At 39.6% G+C, this 15,220-nt stretch overlaps 2 protein-coding genes across 6 annotated transcripts in view; one reads left to right on the top strand and one right to left on the bottom strand.

Annotated features, from left to right (window-relative positions):
* The window catches only part of LOC135169529 (uncharacterized), a 131,044-nt gene that overhangs the window by 97,644 nt on the left and 18,180 nt on the right, over nucleotides 1–15,220 (bottom strand). For all 5 annotated transcript variants that reach the window (XM_064134599.1, XM_064134598.1, XM_064134597.1 and 2 more), the window contains exons 4-5: nucleotides 6,600–7,408; nucleotides 3,298–4,173 (exon numbers count right to left, since the gene is read on the bottom strand). In XM_064134599.1, coding sequence (XP_063990669.1) covers nucleotides 3,298–4,173; nucleotides 6,600–7,408 — 1,685 coding nt within the window. The remainder of the gene's footprint in view (nucleotides 1–3,297; nucleotides 4,174–6,599; nucleotides 7,409–15,220) is intronic.
* On the top strand, nucleotides 9,884–11,300 carry LOC135169780 (uncharacterized). The gene is made up of 3 exons (XM_064135076.1): nucleotides 9,884–9,959; nucleotides 10,040–10,083; nucleotides 10,411–11,300. The coding sequence occupies exons 1-3, from the start codon at nucleotides 9,884–9,886 to the stop codon at nucleotides 11,143–11,145; spliced, it is 855 nt and encodes a 284-aa protein (XP_063991146.1). The 3' UTR covers nucleotides 11,146–11,300.

The raw sequence follows: 15,220 nt of genomic DNA on the forward strand, positions 1-15,220 counted from the left end.
TTAGAAAATTTGGGGTTTGTTTTGAAGTGTTGCACATTTAATTTACAAAATGGGGTATATCAACACAAAATAAAATGAAATGAGTTTCACAAAAAAAATAAATAAATAAATAAATAAATAAATAAATAAAATAAAATAAAATCAAAGAAAAAAGTGAGTTTTCACCGAGTAATACAGTAAGATTCCTAGGTTTCCAATTGAACAGCTTGGAGTTGGGCATAGATTTGCCATCAAGTAAAAAAGAACATATTTTGAGGCTGACACAAAATTTTTTAACTTTACAAACATGTAGAATTCGCGAATTAGCGAGATTTGTCGGTACACTAGTGGCAGCTTGTCCTGCAGTGGAGTATGGTAACGTTCATGTTAAAAGTTTGGAAAAAGAAAAATTTTTAGCCCTGGATCGTGTCTCAGGGGACTATTCATGTAGAATGAGATTACCGAAAGTTATGCATGAAGACTTAGAATGGTGGATACGAAATGTACCATCAGCGAGAAGATTAATTAGACAACAAAATCATCAATTGGAGATTTTCACAGACGCCTCCCTTACTGGTTGGGGGCGTTTTCTGTAATGGAGAAAGAGCAAGTGGACACTGAGATAGAAATGAAAGATCTTGTCACATTAATGAGCTAGAAATGGAAGCAGCATTTAGGGGTTTGAAATGGTTTGCCAAAGATTACAAAAATTGCGAAATTCTATTACGTGTTGATAATACAACTGGTATAGCCTGTATAAAAAAGAGAGGGAGTATCCAATTTCTCAAGTTAAGTGATAGGAGCAAGAGATTATAGCAATGGTGCGAGGCTAGAAAAATAGTCGTTTTTGCTTCCTATATTATGTCAAAGGACAATGTAGAGGCCGACAAGGAATCGAGAAAATTACCAGGGGAAATTGAGTGGGAATTGTCTACCACAGCCTTTGCGAAGTTAGAAGAAATTTATGGACCTTTTGATATAGATTTGTTTGCATCGAGTATCAATTATAAATGCCAACGATATGTATCATGGCCAACAGACTCAGGTGCCCTCACCATTGACGCATTTACAGTGAAATGAAACAAATAGTTCTGTTGTGGATTTCTTCCGTAATCCTACGTGTGTTGCAAAAAATGATCACTGATGGGGCGGAAGGTATACTGATTGTGCCGTATTGGCCAACCCAGTGCTGGTACCCTCGCTTCAAGACTTTGTTGATCGAAGGGCCAATAATGTTTGCTCCAGCTAAAGATCTTCTAATCTGTCCTTTCAGCGGTTCTCACCCACTTTGGGGAGTCTTACCCTGGTGGCAGGAAGACTATCTGCGGAGGAATGAGAAGACAACAAATACCGGAAGAATCGTTCTCAGTACAAATTGGCAGCAGTAACTCCAGCAACCATGCGCCAATATGACTCAGTGTTGAAGCGGTGGTGGAATTTTTTGTCAGACTAACGATTTACCCATTTTTCAATCATCAATTCGGGTAGTACTAAAATTTTAGTGCAAACGGAGAAAAGAAATTAAGTCTTTTTTCTACCTTGAACACTTGTACAGCAGCGTTATCCTGGCTATTAGGCAAAGAGGTCAATTTACATTCTCAGGTGAGTCGTTTCTTCAGGGGTGCAAGCTCACTCCACCCGCAGAGCCGAAAATATTCAGAAATATGGGATCCCCAACAAGTTTTGTTATACTTGAGTGGTTTATATCCAAACGAAGAACTTGATCTGAAGATATTAACGAAGAAACTAATAACGATTCTTGCTTTATGTACGGCTCAGAGGGTGCAAACTCTATCTCTGATACAATTGTCAAATATTCAAGTGTTGGAGGAAAAAATCCGTATTCCTATCACAAATCCTACCAACACGACCAAGGGCAAAAGTAAGTCAAGATAACATTCATTCTTCCATTCTTTAAAGAACAGCCGGCGCTGTGGGCGGCATTGATACCTAATTGTTATTTACGGAAAACCGAAAATTTGCGAGAGTATTCCAGTGATACACTTTTAATTACATTGAAGCAGCCTCACAAGCCAGCCACAACTCAAACCATATGTAAGTGGATAAAAAATATTTTGAAGAAGAGTGGAATTGACACAACGAAGTTTTCAGCACACAGTACTCGGCATGCCGCCACGTTGTCTGCTTGCAACAAAGGTGTAGATATAGAATCAATCCTAAAAGACGCGGGCTGGACACAGAGTGTCAAGGGTATTTGCTAGACATTATAATCTTCCTGTCAATAATGATATGAGATATGCAGCAGTGGTCGTGTCAAACTGATAATTCTTCAAGAATAATGGATAAACCATTGAAAGCATGTTCGCAACGTATTCCTATTCCATCTTTTGGGGTTTAGTGTCAAGAATAAAGATGTGAATTAAATCGCAACTCGCTTTAAACATCTACCTATTTGATCTCGAGGACGAGACAGCGAAATATAATTGTATGATAGATCGAACTTACCTGTAAGTGATGGTCGATCGAAATTATATGAGCTGGCTCGTCCGAAGAGATCAAACTCCCGTCCCCCTTATGAAAAATTACCCACTCAGTGGACCAAGGTTTAATAAGGTCATAAGGTCCACAGTCGCGATTTAATAAGCTTTAAAAAGATAATGGCGTTTAGGGGCAAGGAGTAGAGTAAGCACAAGATAGGGGGCAGCATGTAAAACATTTTTGAATTTTTGGGATATTCTGTGGGACCACATAGTAGAGGCGCTACTACCTATTTGATCTCTTCGGACGAGCCAGCTCATATAATTTCGATCGACCATCACTTACAGTTAAGTTCGATCGATCATACAATTTTCTTGACCCTTTCAAAATGCTCCTGAATCTAATCCACTTTCCTCTCGCCCATCTCTTAAAAATATTCCCCGAACCAGATCCCGGTCCGAACAATGTCATTATTATTGAATCGGTCATCTACAATCATCTGGCTACTCGCAAACTATTTAATCTCCGTACTCCGAGAGATTTTAGTCTTCGCGGCCTACAAGTAGTTTCTCAAAGAGTCTTCCGATATACCCTCTCACACCAATGATCTGTTTATCCTTGTTCGCAACTCGAAAGTATATCAATAAATATCGTAATTTATACAGTAACAGTTTAGCCAGGAAGTACAGTAAGAAAGTGTACGTTGGCGACCATCGCAGTGCCATTAGTGCTAGATCCTAGCGTGAGATTGCTCTCTGCTCAAACATTGGCTACAGCCGGATTACTCGGTCCCTCCGAAATTCAATGAGGCCAAGTCAACTTACATTCACATTATGAAAAGCTTTCAATCAATAAAACTCAATGTTTAACTTGAATTACCTGCATTTGGCCCTGAGGCTGTTGATCAGCGTACAACCAAGGCGCATTCTGACTCCCTCCTTGTTGATTGGGTGGTGGTACACTAGTTAACACATTCATAAAACTACCAAGTTGATTGGGGGGTGGTACCATTTGAGGTGGGGGAACGGGTTGTGGTCCTTGTTCAAGTCCACCCTCGTGATGTTGTGGTCCCTCGTGAATGGGCACTGGAGGACCAGCCGGCAGATGAGGAGATTGAGAATTCGGCACAAGAAAGGTTTGGGCTGTTGGCGGTGGCATTTGTATGTGATAATGATCTGGCCGTTCTTCAAACTGTGGCTGAGTTAAATGTTGGTCTGGATTTTGCTGAACTGGAGGAACTATTTGTTCTGGTTGAAGGACAAACTGTTGTCCACTTGTTTGCACTTGTTGGTACTGTATTTGATATGTCTGGGGAATTGGTGGGGGAGGATGATTAGGAGGAAAATTTGGCGGGGGGAAGTGCAGGTGGAGAAGGGGTGGGGGCGGCTGATGTGTTATGTTCAACGGTGTTGATGGCGGTGGCTGTTGCAGATTGACATTCACACTCTCAATTCCAGTTTGGCCAGGGGTCAATGGTCTTGGCATGTTTGGCTGCGTATACACGTAGGACACAGCACCACTCACTGGTCCACTGCTGCTTGATATAAAGCCAGAGTGACCTGGACTTGCTGGTGGGGGTTGACTCATTACGTACATTTGTGCTACTGGTTGAGTGGAAGAATGCGACGATGGTGGTACTTGAATGTGCAGAGGTTGACCTGAGTGGATTTGGTACTGCACCTGACTCACTGTTGGCGGGGGAGCAATCAGCTGAACCTGACCCACTGGCGAGGGGGGGATGAGGGTCTGGAGGTCCTGAGATGAAAATAAAAAATCATGTTGTCAATGTCGGGTATTCTTAGAGATACGCTGAGCAATTTTCTGTTTTTTTGAACATCCTGAGGCGAAGAGTTCGGCAGAAAAAATTATGTTTTCTTCGAGAGATTTTTCAACGCGTTTAATTAATTTACTGGTGGAAAAAAAGTTTCTACTGAAATATTGTAGGTTCGATATCATCAAGGAACTAGTGTTGAGTTGTATATATCGTGGAGAGGCATTTACATTACGAACTAAAACAGGTTGAAAAAAGCTGACAGCTTGCAAACTCCAATAATCTGGCTGAATTCTGTTTCAAGATCATCACGTGTAAAAAGGAAATGGATAACGTTGTTATTAGTGTTTACATTTCAAATTATTGATCAAAAATTAATTTACAGTCGGACTGAATAGGTCTTTGTATGATTTGTATTTCTTTTATTCCCGTCTTTCCACTAGGGATTGAAAAACATTTTTATGGGTGAAAGTTCTAAGAAATTTGGGGTATGGTGTATATGCTCTGTTTTCTTGGGTTTAAATAGAGGTGCATGAGTGGGATTCTTGTTAATGTGAGGCATCAGGTCCAGAATGTCGTTGCCCTTTAGTCTTTTCAATTAGTTCCTCTAAGGAAACGAATCAGAGCGGTTAGACCTTTCGAGCGTATAAAATAGAAAAAATAAATAAGATTCACACGTTTAGAATCATTATAACTATTCCATTTCCAATAGTTGTTATCCGCCTATTTTGTCCATGTCTGACATAGCTGATTGACTTGGAATTATGTTTCTTTCGAATCCTATCCATCGGGTACAGTTAATTAAAGAACTTTCGGAGGCAAAGGTAAGAGGAGTTGTGTCACGTACAGATACACGAGTTTTTTTTTTCAAGAAAAATTACCAATCCTAGTCAATATATTCTTTTTATTCTATAAATTCATGGAGTTCTCTTGGAAAAAATATATTTTGTAAATAATGAACACTCCTCAGCAGGGTGAGGTTTCAATTAGGCTAATTGCATTGTTTGAAAGAACGACTATTGTTTCATCTCCAAATTTGAGAAGAAAAGGAAGGTAGCTATCAATCTTAGGAAGTCTCGGGTATGTCGTGATTACGGAAAAATTATAACTAAAATGTTGCTCCTCGGGCATGGCAAATCCCCGTTCTCTTTGTCTCTATGATCTTCCCAAAACCAAATGCAAAAAAGAAACGTTTAAGGTCCGGGTCTCTTTTTTGTATACCATCTCTACAGAATTGCCCCTTCATAAAGTCCAACTTTCACGTCAAATTCCCACACTAAACTCTCGAATATTGCAGTTGTTTACAACTTAATCTTTTGCAGCTGTCTCAGAATACCTCTCTCCTCCCGCCAGTCCCTCAGCGGTCAAAATCCCTCTCAAAAAAAAGGTTATCCGAATGGAAAGGTGTCTCCCTTGATCCTTAGAAGTACCTCCCCTGAAGTCAAATTTTCGCCAATTAAAATTCAGCCTTTCCTACTCCCTTTAAGATCCTCACAGAGGAAAAAACACCCTCAGGAGACGAGAAGGGGCATACTGAAAGAGTGCTGAAGTCAGTCAAAAATACGTGTTCGAAACATAAACACCGATTCCGTACAGACATATCCGGGGTTTTCAATTCCGCATTTCGCGATTTGAATACTTTGCCTTTTATATGCTTATTTTTATTGTCTGTTATCATTCACCAAAAAACCTACAATTATCATAAGTGTGTGAAGTTTTTAACATAAATTAAATCTCTGTAAAGTCTATTGGTTCAATATCGTAAAATATAAAAAACAGTGAATATTAAACTTCTGTGTTATTTCTTCTTGTAAGAGAATAAACAATTAAAAATCAAATTCCTAACTTAGTCTTCATATTCTTTCGAGTGACGTTAATTTCAATAGCTCGAAAAGTGCACGTGTTCAAACAAAACAATAATTACGTGCACAACTATACTGTATCTAATCGCGAGTGGAGTCATACAGTCCTTATTCACCGTTTCGAAAGCCGAAATAGTTTGTTTATGAGAATACTTATTGGGAAAGTTTAATTTGTACTTCTTCCTGTCTATGAGTGAAAACTAAACATTTCCCTTTTTTTAAATGTAAGTCGGATGTTAATCTGTTGATATTTTATAGACTCCTTTGAAGAGAATGAAATAAGGCGAATTGTTACATAGCATAGGTAGAAAAGAATATTACAAAAATGAATATGTGTGAGAAATGAAAAAGGGGCTTTATTTCCTTAAATAACAATAAAACATCCATACAGATTGATGTTTACCCTTGCCTTTTGATAATATGAACAGAATAAATTATATAAATTAACAACTGAATAGCAAAACGTCGTATCAGATCGTTACTAAGTGATAATTATAAGAATAACGATAAATCCCCTTTTTGCTCTCCTAATTATCAAAAGTGCCTACCTGTGCTGGAGTGGAAGGAGCCAAAGGTCCTGCATGAGCAGGAATATGCACCCCAGGAGGTGGAACCCCCGCCCCTGGAGCTCCGGCCATAGTAGCAGTAAGAATCGTAGCTGGTAATGTAACAACACTGCTCTGTGGATGTTGAATGATATCCTGATGCTGAATAGTAACAACGTTAGATTGTCCCAAAGCTCCAATATTCATCGTCTGAAAGTGTGCCTGCTGAATCTGCTGCAGTTGTGATGTCTCTATCACCTGCTGTGACTGAACAGGTGGTGGCTGTTGTTGAATGTATGCCTGTAACTCCGACTGCATCGTCTGGATCAAATTAATCACCAATTGCTTGGCATTCTGCAGTGCCTCGGGCTTCAGGTGCTCTATGTATAAGTGAAGGGGCTCAGGGGATTCACCATTCAGCACTGGATCTATGAACTGCGATCCTCTACCTCTCAGTGACACATTAGCACCAGTTTCTCCTCGTATATACAATAAATTAGCACCTCCAGCCCCAACAAGTCTTCCTCTTAGGTCGAAACCCTGAGGAGCATTCTCAATGCCGACGCATATTTTCTCGATTGAAGGAGTGCCTGAATGCAAGCTCATCAAGGGTGGTGGAGCATTAGTAAATCTACTCGGACGGTTCAACGAGCCCTGGTGTTCGGTCTTTATTATCTCGTGAATCTTTTGAATCGCCAAGTCAATGTTCCGTTTGTTGTGGCCTTGAATGTAGAGGTATAGGGGGCGCTCGGTTGGAGAATGGACCTTGTCAGCTTCTGTCATGAATCTACCACGTGTTGATACCGTTGCACCTGGAGAGCATTTTACAGTCATCAGAGACATACGGGATCGATAGGAAAATTATTTTCATTATTGATGCTTCATTGTCATGTTGATGGTTAATGGGCAAAATTGAATTTTTGTTCATGATAATAATGCCAAATATACCAATCAATCATCAGTCAATAGTAGTAACAAATTTATATTCAGTATTATATTAATATAAAAGATGAAAACTGGAAAAATTGGATTGTCATCGTCACAAATAGCCAAAACTGATAAATAAATCAGAAAGAAAGTTGGGCAAAAATTACGCTCAGTTGGGATTTTCAAACCTTATCTAACATCAAACTAATGGTCAATTTGAATTTGAAGAGACCAATCGGCAATCCTGATTCACAATAAGCGAATTAAATACTAGTGTGACGTATTGGAATCTTCCACTACATTGAGACATCCGTTAGAAACATTGATCAGAGGTCCCACGGTGTCTCGAGACATCGTGGGAGGCAGTTTCTGATGTTGAGACATTGGTCAGCACACCCATCACTCTGTTTCGACAATTGTGTTAGACAATCCAACGGATATTTGGATCATTGTCAGCACTTTCGCGATGTTGCTCAAATATTATATTACGCAGTTTCATGGCTTTTCAGCACGTCCAGTTAAAAACAAAGAAATGGTGGACTGCGCGAATGTTGTGTCAATGACGAGACAGGACAATGGTAGTACAGGACATCGTAAGATAACTTAGGTCAGCGAATTTGAGCCTGGTCAGTTTTTAAAGAGTCCAGGACAGTCAGAGTACGACCAGGAGGAAACCAGAGGGTACCTCTGAGTCTACTATGCCCAAGATCAGGACCCAATTTGGGACCGCACATTTAATAACGTATAATAGCTGTTGGAATCGTGAATTAATAACGGCAGTCGGTAAAGAATGACAGGCGGCTAATGTCCAAAATTCCCAAGCGACATCGCGTATCAGTAGATCAAGGAGCTGACCCCGGAAGCTCAAATGACTCAGTTAGTGTTCGTCAATCTCAGGATGCGATAGTGTCGAGTCAATCAATAGAAAATTGGTTAACCCCATTTTGCATACCCGCCATAATCCCTAGTAGTTTCCCAAAAAAACCTTAGTTCTGTTAACCAGATGCTCCACCCCAAATTTCCGTCCCATTAGTTTATTGTTATAATCCCCACATTTTCCAATCCCTCACGTTCCCTATGTAATTGCACTCTTCCGCCCAAATCCTTCTTAAAGTTCCCCAAAAGACTTTCCCAAATACCTCAGTACAGGTCCTCCCTCATTTCTCCCTACCTCCCAAGTTCAGCCCTCAAAGGACATTCCCTCGTTAATTTTGACCAATCAAAGGCCTTGAGCCTTTCCCCTTCGAGTTCCTCCAACCCTCCGGCTCCATCAGTGAGTATTTTCTAAAACGGAGTTCCAAGATTAAGCAGATAGAATAGTTGTAACCCTCGAATTAGTTGATCAATTAGAGCTGAATTTTACCCCTGCATTTGAAGGTTTTACCTTTGAACTCTACACTCTTAATAATATTGATACTTTGGCAACATTATTGCCAAGGGCAAGTGCCGATTCAGAAAATTGGCTATATCCTAAAAATGTTACCGATGTAATTACAATCGGTTCAGAATCAAAGGTACCATCATTTTTTGCAGTATCGTTCATCAGAAATCTATGATTTAAATGAAGCTCATTTTTATTAGGTATCGTCCAGCAGACATCGACATGACTAATCACAACACAGGACGTTATTTTTTCTTATCGATGTTTACCCTCAGATCTAAAAATGGAAATTTTTCCGTGTGGCCCACAAAGACGCAACACCCGCGCATAATATATCAAATGACGGTGTTTTGGTTTCAGAAGTAGGAGAAAATATGCTGTTAATAATTCGAGATATTCTGTAATCAGGATACTCAAAACCAGGTGTTCATTTTGTGAGATGTTTGGGCTTGTTACAACATTGATTATTTTACACAAAGATAGCAGTAACTGCCAGATTTCATCTTCATGAGGAATTAAATGATTGCTTAAGATAGGTAACTGTGTAAATAAAGTCGCGCATTTCAGCAGCGCTCATCGTAGTTTTGTCTTTCAACTGATGAAGGAGAATCTGAAGTGGTTTATTTGTTACCGATCCGTAAGAACGACCTCTGAGCAGATCGTCCTGTTCGGTTTCGCACCGAATTCTTCTCGCGCGCGCTCATTCTTACCGCTTCCCGGTTATCGGCAACCGGCGTACTCCTGCACCTCAGATGAGTGGGTTGAATAATCGGACACCTGAGGCGCCACGTCCTGGCCAACGATCCTTCTGAAAGGTTCCAGGGAGATGGAGTGCCCCGGAATTCGGGCTTTTGCAGTATCTGGGCCTGTGACCGGTATCAGTCAGTGATGCCAGAGGGGGGCAAAAATCCCACGCGTGGGAGTTTCATGCGCAACTCCCTCGCGCACCTACTGCTACGGGGTATGCCAAATCCCATGCATGGGACTTTCATGCGCAGCTCCCTCGCGCAACTACTGCTACTGGGCATGCGCGCGACCACAGGCTCAAATCAAAGGTGGCGGATTTAATCATTTCTATTCTATATTTCTAATAATTTCTATAAGCATAATACAATAAGAATCTAATCTATTTTAGGTACCACATTAATTGATTTTAACAAAAACAAATACAGTACTTCAGTACTTGATATTTGTCTTTTTTGAGGCTTACGAGGGGAACATAGATTTATATACTTGCATTCTTCCGCTTTTCAATGCTCTTTTCATTCCTTCTAGGTATTTTCGTTCTAGGAATTGACACTATGGAGTGTGACGAACTCCATTGTTGGGGAACAAATTTTTGACATGTGTTGACATTCACACATACACACTCGTATATATCAAAACAATGACTTCTAAAACTAAATTCGAGCTGAAGAGGCTCACTCAGTCTAAGACAAACAGCGATCGAACCTCAACGTGCCATTTCGTTTTTGTCTGTGATTTTCGAGTGTTTTGGATAGTTAGAAGCTGGAAGTGGACCAGACGAAGGTGACAGGAAGTCCAGTTTCCAGTACTCGAGTATGGAAAAAAAGGAAAATATTTCAAGAATCTTGGAAACATGAACCTGAGTTTTCTGGATGGGTGAAAAGAGTTGATAAGTATCCAAATCATGTGTTTTGTTGTGCATGTAATAAGCAGATTGCCGCTGGGAAATCTGAGCTTCGGAAGCGTGCCGAGACTGATAGGCATAGAGATAATATGTTGAAGCCCAATTTCATCCCCGGGGGTCCAAAATTAATTGATAAAGGGAATGCTCCCGAGGAAGATTCCAGTAGTGTTGCATTGGCCCATCAAAAAGCAGTTAAAACCGCGGAAATCCTATTGGCTAATTGCATTGCAGAGCGTAATGTTTTTCCTGTAATGAAACGATCATTTCCGGATAGTATAATAGCGCAAGATTGTTCTATGAAACGTACAAAGTGTGGTACACTTCGCGACTTTCCCCAAAATATTTGCATCATTGCCAATATTTTGGGTAAAGTCGCGAACGATAATCTCGTGAAAATTTTAAGGATAAATAAGTTTTCAATTCTTGCAGACGAAACAACAGATATTTCGAAAAAGAAAGTTTTTCGTGTTCTCGCGCGATATGTTTCTCCTGACAGCGGTAATGTTCACACGGAATTATTAGATCTTCTCGAACTGGATCCAACGGATGGTTCAGCAGAAAAAATTTATAATTCGCTTCAATTATCTTGACGCGAAAAACAAATTCCTTTGCAGAATATCGTGGGCTTGGCCTGTGATAATGCGAGTGTTATGGTCGGTGTTAGAAATTCCTTCGCACAGCGATTGAAATTAGAGGTTCCGAATTTGATTTTGATGAATTGCATTTGCCATTCATCCGGGATCGTAGCGTCGAAAGCTTGTAGTAAGTTGCCCAATGAGCCGGAAGAATTGATTAGAGGTGCATCGATGTATCTCTCGAATAGTCCGAAACGATGCGCGGTTTTAGAAGAATATCAGGAATTCTTCGGAGAACAAAAATTGAAAATATTGAGCGTGTTATGCCCCAAAATGCCATAACATTTCAGTTTCGTAATCCGGAGAATACGAGGACACGAAAGTGGCACGTATTATTCGGAATGCAAAACATATGAAGAAAGGAAAATAAAAGGTAATGAATATATGTGGATAAATCCACGTATATTCAACTTATGTAGATAACTGGGGCGCAGTGTCAGCGCTTTACGCCTCGAACTGGCCTCTAGCGCATCACCGTGCGATGTAATACGAATCCACAAGACAATAAATACTCGAGGACTCGTATTCTCTGGGCCAGTTATCCGAATACCGTTTGTAAAGAGTTACTTCTTTTGTACTTATACTCGCCTGATACTTTCTGTCTCAGAGCGAGTCTTTAATTGTTAATAAATTTGGGGAATAACCAATAAAGGTAGTTAATCAATTGAAGATATCTGTTCCTATCCTCTACCCGCGTGTGTTAATCCCGAAACTCGAACCCAACCGCTCGGGTGCATTACAAGCGTGTCAAACACACGATGGTTGTGTTTACATCAGTGTGTCACGCGAATTATCCATAATTGGGAACCCTTAAAATTATTCTTCTTATCAGCTATACTGGAAGAGCAATCATCTTCTGCTCATAATTTGCATAAATTGCTGGATGATGAATGTGTGAAGGGCTATTTTCGTTTTTTGCAATATTCATTGAATTTTTTCAATTCTTTCAATGCCCTCTTTCAGTCACGTCAGTTTATGCTTCATAAATTGGCTGAATGCAGTGAGGGACTCATTCGTAAAATCGCGCGGAATTTTTTGAAGAAAGATGTCATCGATCAACTTTTCGTGAAACATATCAATGTTAATCATCCGGATCACTTTCTTCCCTTGGAGGAGATTAGCCTCGGACCGGCATGCAACCAGCTTGTTCAGAAGTTCCCACGACCTGTCGCTCAGCAATTTCGGCTTAAATGTTAAGATTTTTACATAATCGCGACTTCCGAAATGAAATCGCGTTTACCGCACGCGCATCCCATTATTCAATATTTGAAATTTTTTGATCCTGAATCGGCACTAGACGATAATATCAAACGCATTAAATCGACAGTTATTCAAAATGTCGCTTCTCATTTTGGTCATTTTGATGAAACTGATTTAGCTTTTGAATGGCACCCATTGCCTGATGCCTTTATTCATTCAGACGAGAAAAAACGTGTGTGTGCATTACCTGTTGATCAGTTTTGGAATGAAGTATCAGAGTTAAAAGATTTTACTGATTCTGTCATGTTCCCGAATCTGACAAAATTCACAAAAATTATTCTCTGTCTACCCCATTCTAATGCTGAAGCAGAGCGTATTTTCTCGATTGTGACAGATGTCAACCACAGGAAACGCAATAAGCTTGGTACTGATTGCCTCAAGTCGATTTGTCAGATATGGTCCTGTAATCAGTGTCACAAAGTCGATTGCACTACTGTTCATGTGCATCAGGATCATCTCGATTTTCATAATTCAAATAATTTGTATCCCAAACAATATTCCTAAAGTTAGAAAAGTATTTTTAGTTTCATCGCGTTAATTTGGTATCTCACACCGTCTTCATTCTCTCACTGTGTGTGAAAGGATAATTTGAACTATTTTCGCCTATTCAAAAGTCAACTCTTTCAAACTATTATAATCATCATCTGCTCATTAAACTCACGTTCTCTCGAGGACTCTGTACAACATGAAAAACCATTCAATTAATCTATTTTTTCAGAACCAAACGGCCCTTTTTAGGACCCCCAAATGATTAACGTGGAAAACTCAGTAAAGTTTTGTTAATGATATCCTGATCTTTTTTAAAAATGATTGCGTAATATTAATTCTATTTTTCGTTTGTGACGAAAAAAAATTATATATTCCCACAATTGACCCTCTTGGCCCGTGACCCACCCCTTTTTACGTTTGTTATTTTCAACTGGTTATTTCCAATTGTGTATCCTATTCTTCATGAATAAGCACTAGGATGGCCCATTTTTTCGGATCCCCTAATGTTTAAGAGCCTATCCCGGAAAATGATTCTTCCATTAATAGACTACCCAAGAAAATTATCCAAAAAAAAATTAAACAAATTGTAGTGGTTGCGCGAAGCGTTTTAAGTTCAAGTAAAATGTCTGACCTACTGGTAGTTAAGGGTTATAAAAATTAGGCAGAAGTTAAATACCCTCAACGACGGTCCCGTGTCAGGTAGTAGGAATGACCGCGGGTGGTGCTTCGGGTGTCGTCCAGGTAGTACCTAAGGGGCTTTCTTCCGACATTTACGAAACATCAAAAATCAATTTAGAATTAAGCTATTTTTACGATTCAAATTTTGTTGAAATTTCTGTAAATTGATTAAATTAACAATGTTTATTTTGTAATAAAAATATAAATAATTGAGAGATCTTCACATTCGAAATGAAATTATATGCCATAACCAGCTTAACGTACTAAGGGTTCAGTTCCTTTTCAGGAAAGGTCAGTCCGGCAGGCCAAATTTTTTTGCCTGGTTTCCATTTCACTGTATAGGACCGTCATAAAAGCACCGGATGAGTCAGACACCTGTCTCTACACGAAAAATTTGACAATTTTCTTTCCTGTTTTTCACCACATTGCATTTGCAAAAAAAAAATTTCTTCCCCCTAAATCATAGTCAGATAGTTCAATGATCATCTAACCGAATCGAGAAGAAAATCGAAAACTCCCGAAGCGTCGTAGACACCACCGAAAATCTCTAAATTGAACAGAAATTACGATTTTTATTTTAATAATAAATCGTTTTTTTGTTGGGAGAAAAATCTTATCTTACTCTTAGCCTTTCTGCCGGAAAGTGTACGATAGTTCATAACGAAAGGTCGAGTCATTGTATTTAAAAAAAATTATTATTGCATTTCGTCTGTCCGTCACGTGTAAAAGTCCATAAGAAATTAAACCAGTTGGCGCAACCTCTAAAAATGTGTTTAAAAATCCAAAAAAATTTACATATGATCCTGATATTTTTAGCTATGTGTACCACGAATAGGCAGGGTGAAATTCGATTTCCTTCACTTATGGGCCATCCTAATAAGCACTCTGTTATTGAATTTTAAAAGGCATGTCATTGTCCACCAGAGCACACGTGTTCAGCTACGCAGTATTAATAAGAATAAAATAATTAAATTATTAATGGAATTAAACGGGATATACTGGAATTTAACTTGACCGCCAAATGCACAACGCCACCCAGTTACGAACGGCCAACGACGTAACAACTAATTAAAATTGTGCCGCACTCAAGTAGTTGTTGATTGGCTCTTTTTTCTCGCGACATTAGTCGCGCTCTGTGCATTGTACAATTGAATATTTATTTTTAATAAAAAAGTGACTTTGATTGACCATCGCCCCGTGCAGTGATTTCTCGACTTTCGGCCCATCCTCCCGTAATCAGTTTTTATTTCGGCCATCCCTAAAAAATACTCGCCCCCTCGGGTCCCGCATCGAACATTTTTTCTGCAGAAATACATCATGAGATTCATATACTAGATGGTCATTAGATATAAATTGATTGGTGAATAACGAATCGAACGTTTCAGAAGTAGCAAACATTGGCATGTGATGCCAAAAAGTACGCAGTAATTTCGACGTTAACTCGATTCATAATGGTGGAGCTGTCAAATGCTGCACCCGAAGAGTTCACAGGTCTCGCAGAGTTTTGCAAAGTCATATTGTAGCGGCTACATACCGTCTGAGGACTGACCACCTGAAGTCACCCGCAGGAGCACAGTGAACACACACACACACACACGCACCC

Source organism: Diachasmimorpha longicaudata, chromosome 15, assembly GCF_034640455.1.
Source record: "Diachasmimorpha longicaudata isolate KC_UGA_2023 chromosome 15, iyDiaLong2, whole genome shotgun sequence".
Taxonomy (NCBI): domain Eukaryota; kingdom Metazoa; phylum Arthropoda; class Insecta; order Hymenoptera; family Braconidae; genus Diachasmimorpha; species Diachasmimorpha longicaudata.

Bases quoted from the DNA above. Each gene is read 5' to 3' on its own strand.
- LOC135169780 (XM_064135076.1), top strand. From the start codon at position 9,884: ATGGGACTTTCATGCGCAGCTCCCTCGCGCAACTACTGCTACTGGGCA. The intron at 9,960-10,039 runs GTGGCGGATTTA...AATCTATTTTAG, and splicing joins ACCACAGGCTCAAATCAAAG to GTACCACATTAATTGATTTT. The intron at 10,084-10,410 runs GTACTTGATATT...TTGGATAGTTAG, and splicing joins AAAACAAATACAGTACTTCA to AAGCTGGAAGTGGACCAGAC.